This window comes from Diadema setosum, chromosome 7 (genome assembly GCF_964275005.1).
Source record: "Diadema setosum chromosome 7, eeDiaSeto1, whole genome shotgun sequence".
Lineage (NCBI taxonomy): Eukaryota > Metazoa > Echinodermata > Echinoidea > Diadematoida > Diadematidae > Diadema > Diadema setosum.
This window is the reverse complement of record NC_092691.1, coordinates 8,439,044-8,445,043: the sequence shown is the minus strand read 5'-3', so window position 1 is coordinate 8,445,043 and position 6,000 is coordinate 8,439,044. Positions and strand designations below refer to the sequence as shown.

The 6,000-nt window shown below is 38.3% G+C and overlaps 1 protein-coding gene across 1 annotated transcript in view; it reads left to right on the top strand.

Moving 5' to 3' along the window:
• Positions 1-4,050: 4,050 nt before the first annotated feature.
• Positions 4,051-6,000, top strand: part of LOC140230761 (uncharacterized) — an 81,313-nt gene continuing 79,363 nt past the window's right edge. The window contains exon 1 of the mRNA XM_072310900.1: positions 4,051-4,174. Within this exon, the coding sequence (XP_072167001.1) occupies positions 4,082-4,174 (93 nt within the window). The 5' untranslated portion in view covers positions 4,051-4,081. The remainder of the gene's footprint in view (positions 4,175-6,000) is intronic.

Below are 6,000 nucleotides of genomic sequence, written 5' to 3'. Positions count from 1 at the left end.
TATTACGTTCCGGACATGTGAAAATGCCAAACTGCGTTCAAGTTGTCTTGACTCCTCGTTGTTGACTTATCATCAAATCTAGACTGTGAAATAAATGAATTATGGATTTTTAAAGTAAATAAGAACTTACCGAAACACTGCATTGGTTACAACAGTTACCACTCTCCATCAGGCAGCTAAGATATCAAAAGACTATTATCGTCATCATCTTCATACAACACTCCCGTTGGTTCGTAAAAACTTAAAATCACTTTTTTTTGGAAAATCAATCATCTAAAAACTAGTTTATATATACATTATTACCCCCTTTCTGCATGTTTGCATTATGTTATTGCGACCGACATCAATGCTTCTTGGAAAAGAGATCATGGTATGGTATCGCTTGAGATGAGACCGATTCAGCTTTTAACTTTTTGCGAGATTTTTGTCTTAGAAACAATTTTATTCTATAATGGAATTCTATTCTATTCAAAGGAATTCAAAGTTTATTTGATGAAAATCGTTTTTGAAATGGCTGAGATATCAAAAACAAAGTTAAACATCTCATAAAAGATGGGTCCCCTCCATCGATTATTTGATAGGAATGCTTTGTCTTGGATATCTCAGCTATTTCAAAGCCAGTTTTCATCAAATAAAGCTTGAATTCCATTAATAATATTATGTTCTTTCATTATTCATAAGAGGGTTCTTATCTCACAAAAAAGTGGGAAACCCGAAGCCGGCCATGTCAACCAAAACTTATATACCATCCCTCTACAGAAGAAATCTAACCCCCAAAATGAATAAACTTCAAATACGGTATATTCTCTATACAGAACGATACAAAAATATGAGATTTTTGTCATATCTGATAATGAAATGAATAAGATATTGTGAGAGAGAGAGAGAGAGAGCATGACATCGTCAACTTGCTCGTTTGAATATTCATAAGGACTGGTCAATGTTTTCCGACAAAAAGTGAAATTTCAAAATGTCATATTTTCCTTATTTCTCATCCGATTTTTGTCATTTTTGTGTCGTCCTGTAAGGGATATTTTCAACTGTCTTTCTTTTTGAGTTTATCTATTTTTGGTGTGGATTTCCGTTTTGATAGCCTTACCCATGCACATATCTGTTCGTCGATCTAATTATGTTGTGAAAAGATCAATAAAACCGGGATTCGCAAAAAGAGTATTCTGCCGAATTATTGATAAAAACCAGGGGGAGACACGTGAAACGGTGAAGTCATTGTCTTGTGTAGATCCTAGGCCCTATATAATGTTTTATTGTTGTGATTTTGATCATCATCACAGTTCTGTCTCTACTAATTGCTGTAAGCAAGGGCGCCGGAAGCGGGGGGGGGGGGGGCAGGGGTGGCACTTGCCCCCCCCCCCAAAAAAAAAAAAAACCAAAATGTTGGGGGGGGGGCAAAACGAGTTTTTGCCCCCCCCCCCCCCAAAGTGCCCCCTGTAACAAATAATTAATCACTGATTTAAAGACCAAAATGAACAATAAAGACATATTTCTTGTCTAAATGTTGTAATTTCATAATTGAAAATGAAAAAATTTTCGCCCCTAACGGGGCGAAAATTATACATACACTAACAACATACATTATTGTATCTATACACTAATAGTAACTTACAATGTAAGAGTAAATTTAGTGTATAGATGGTAGCCTCGTGTCCTCGAGTGTGCCCGCTGAAACATACCTTTAGTAAACCTTATATTTTTCATTTTCTTCTTTGCTTTCTAGCAGTATAAGAATATTGTTTATTGTTCGAACGATGCGATCACGTTTAAGCTTTTAATGAGTACATTTCAGATAAATTGAAAGTGGCTCGCTCGTTCTGCCCGTACTTATAGTAAAATGAAAAGTTTTCATAAGTTATCATCATAGTCCTTCGCAGTGATTTTTTTTTCTATGTTTAATTCCTCAGAAATTTGATTTAAAATGCTCTATAAAAGCGACTTTTATACTCTGTTTTTACAAAAAGTCCCTACCGTGGGAGGGGGTGTCCCCCCTCCCACACCCTCCCCCCGCTCGGTCGCTTCGCTCCCTCGCCGAGGATCTCACACCATCACATTATTAATGTACTACCGTATGTTATGATCATAGTCCTTCCAACTGATTTTTTCAGTATGTTAATTCCCTAGAAATTTGCTTTAAATTCTCTACAAACGCGACTTTTATACTCTGTTTTTACAAAAGTCCCTACCGTGGGAGGGGGTATCCCCCCTCCCACACCCTCCCCCCGCTCGATCGCTTCACTCCCTCGCCGCGCGAGGATCTCACACCATCACATTATTATGTACTCCCGTATGTAATAATCATAGTCCTTCGCACTGATTATTTTTCAATTATGTTTAATTCCTTAGAAACGTGCTTTTAAATGGTCCATAAACGCGACCTTTGTACCCTGTTTTACAAAAAGCTCGCTTCGCTCCCGCGCCGAGGATCTCACATCGTCACATAATGTGCCCCCGTTGAGATTTTGCCCCCCCCCCCCCCCCCCCCCCAGACCAGAAGTGTTCCGGCGCGCTTTACAATGTACCTCGGGCAATTACATTTCCCTGCCATGCAGACAACAACGACAAAACGAACCAAACAAATCGAGAAAACCGTGGCAGCATGTAATATTCTCATTTTTTTTTTTTTTTAATTGGCTGATATAGGAACTACAGACTATATCAAATCATGATTCGTGAAGTTTCAGTGTTATTCAAACAGGTTCGTGCTACGTGGATACTTACGGGTAGTTACTATTGGAATTTAGCACGATTAGTTTTAGCATCCAAAAGTTTTATAAAAGTTACTGGTTCACACGATTAGCACTCCCTCCGCATGCGTGCATACTCGCGGTACACAAGTTTGTGAACTCAAAACATTCGCAAACGTAAACATGCATTTATATTTAGAGAAATGCACTTCCTTCTTTCTGGGATCAATCTAGTATATCTCGCTCCGCGACGACGGGACCGACCCCATACGCCCGCCACCGCACAGAAGGACCGTACGTGGACTAAGTCGGCGGGGACTCTATTCTTGAATTGGCGCAAAATTTAGCGAGGTCGAGAAAAAAATCAGCTGACACAGGTGGTGGTGGTGGTCAATTACATGTAATGCCTGTACAAACGCGGATATCAGTGGTTGTGACATGATACGTTGAAAGTTTGTGATGCGAACCGAACAACGTTGAAGGGTGACACTTTGCGACAATCCTCTGCTCTGGATCTGCATGCTGCTGCATGCTCTGCATGCGCATTCGGATCGGGCAGCTCACTGCTGACATACACTGCTCGTACTTCTAACAAGTTGCGAAAGACTCCAGAAGAAAATCGTAAATAAACCTCTCTTGGTATGCGTGTTTTAACCTTGGAATCGGAAACTTTTGAGACCTTGGATAGACACGCCGTTGGTTGGATTTATTCTTTGGAGAGTATCTTGGATTAGGAATTGGATTGAATGAGGGAGCTCGCCAGAAACTTTTGCCGCAAGTAGTAGGCCCGACGTTCCGTGCAGATGATTGTGTAGTAGAGTCTACTAGTAGCTGGACAGTGGTGGTGGTGTTTTACCAGCGGAATGGTCTTTAAATACATGTATCTGGATTTGTAAGAATTTAGTGTAAGTTGTGAAGATGGTGGCCTGCTTCGTGGCAGAATACGGTTTGTAGCTGTTACCATGAGACTGTATTCCCTTCTTTGGTGTGGAAGCGTGATTACACTCCGTTTTATTTTGACCTCTTCTTTTCATCCTACAAGCCTTTCTCATTGAAAGTTTAGCGATCTATTGCTCGAACAATACACTACCAATGGGGAGCGAAAAGGGAAACTACCTGTGGCGGTGAGGTACGGCAGTCTGTGTCCGCTGGCACTGCTGTCTCTCTGGGCTTGCACCTTCAGCGATTGCTTGTGTGTTCACTCGTTTTACTCGATGGTCAGTACCTATCAACGGAAGGTGATTTTCTGGTCAAACAAGGGAGATATACTTCTGGACTTGGACTGAAGTGTTTCTACATATCTCGGCTCTGTTTACACAGCTTGGATGATATATTTGATGTTTGGATTACTGTAATTTGAGTGGGTACGTGGGTAGCTCAAAATGGCTTCACCTTCAGCAGTGGAACAGAGATTAGCCTATTGGCAAAACTACAAATATTATGAAGGACATTTGAGCATCAAAGTGCAGAGAACGGTAAGATTCAGATCTTTGGTTTTTGTGAAGTACATGTATACAAATTGTACGTCTAGTATGATTATATAGTCTATTGTTTACATGGAATTGTTTGAGTCTATAAAAGATGAAATGTCTTTCTAATATTTATATATTTATTTCAGTTTTATTTCCACAGGGTAGTCTCACCTCATCAAGACCAGCAGGTCCTGCTCTTCCATAGAGCCCTGCCCATGATAAAGCGAAAACTGCATTTCATTACATCAACCTTTGTTCTGAATATCATTATACTGTGAATAAAGTGATGCTAATTTTTATTGCTCACTCTGTCTCAAATACATCTGAATGTGTAATTCTTAATCTTATTCCTATTTTTTTTTTTTTAAATACCAGTCTGCGGTAAACAGCAAAAATCATATATTGGTACTAATCAACAGAGTGTTGTCTATTTAAAGCTCATGCATGTTAAGACGTGTCACATGTTTTGCACTTGAACCTTGAACCTTGAAGTGATAATCCCTTTCAGCAGCTCCTTGGAACTATCCCTGACACCTGCTGTACAGCAAATTTAGCATTTTCATTCGTCCAGATACATACGTCAATGTACATACACTGTAATTATAAAATGTATTTAATTCAGTGATTTATCAGTGCAAATGTACAATGTACATGTATGTACGTGCAAATGTATTCAGTTGAGTGGTGCACAAGTTAGCCTTTCTCCAGCCATGGAGAATAATGATAACAATCTTAGATCGTAGGTACAATTTGTATGATCATAAATTACTTTGAAACAAATTTGCTTACCTCACAATATGAGGATAAATTCTAAAGAATTAAATCAGCAATCAAAATATATATAGTTGAGTCTCTCTTTTCCCATCATACTCCTCCCCACCATCCACTCCACCCCAGGGATGCCTTTACATGTACCAGGGAGGCAGTGCATGTCCATTAGTGGTATGAGTGGGTGGGTGATCACACTTTTAAACCATGACATCATGCTGGTGTATTACATATGTTGTTACATTAAATATCATTCGGCTTTAGATATGATCAAAAGATTAAAATCAGGTATAAGAGAATAGTGCATCAAAATGCAACTCCACACCATGTCCAAATTGGTCTTCTGAGAAAGAGTCAAAATCAGATAAACAAAATGGTGTTAAATCAATGTCTATACTTTAGTAGAATTAGATACTGTACAAGAACATTTTTAGGATATTTGATAGCCACAGCTGCATGATTGCGCAAACTATTATATGAGGTGGCAGTGCCAATGCCTTGAAAATTGCTTACAAGTACAGTTCAAGACCTTCAATAGCTAATGTAAAAGGACTTAAAAAAATTTACACCATTCAATACATGGTATGATATTTGTAGAAACCAATGCTGTGGACTGTTGAGGCATTTTATCACCTTTTTTATACTGCATATTTGGTATTACAGTGAATATAAATTTGTTGCTTGAAAACTATAAAGGTACATTGACATACAGTAGGGAACTTTGAATCACTATTCTATACTTGCTGCACTTGATTCAAATTTTAGTGCAACATTCATCACTTTGTTTGCTTGTTTTTCTTCTTTTAAGAAAAATCAGACCTGAATAAAGAGTGAAATTATGCTTCTGAAATAAACTAAAACTAAACTAATCTTATGATGTTCATGTGTGAGCAAGTACTGAGAGATACATTGTACATTGTATGTATTTTCTGGTACAAAAAGGGAATTGAATGCAATGATGTGCATATTTTCTCAACTCTTCTGTCACTGTAAAAAGGAGTTTTCTCTCAAATAAAAAAAACAAACAAAACAAAGATACAAAAGTTGATAGAACATCAGGA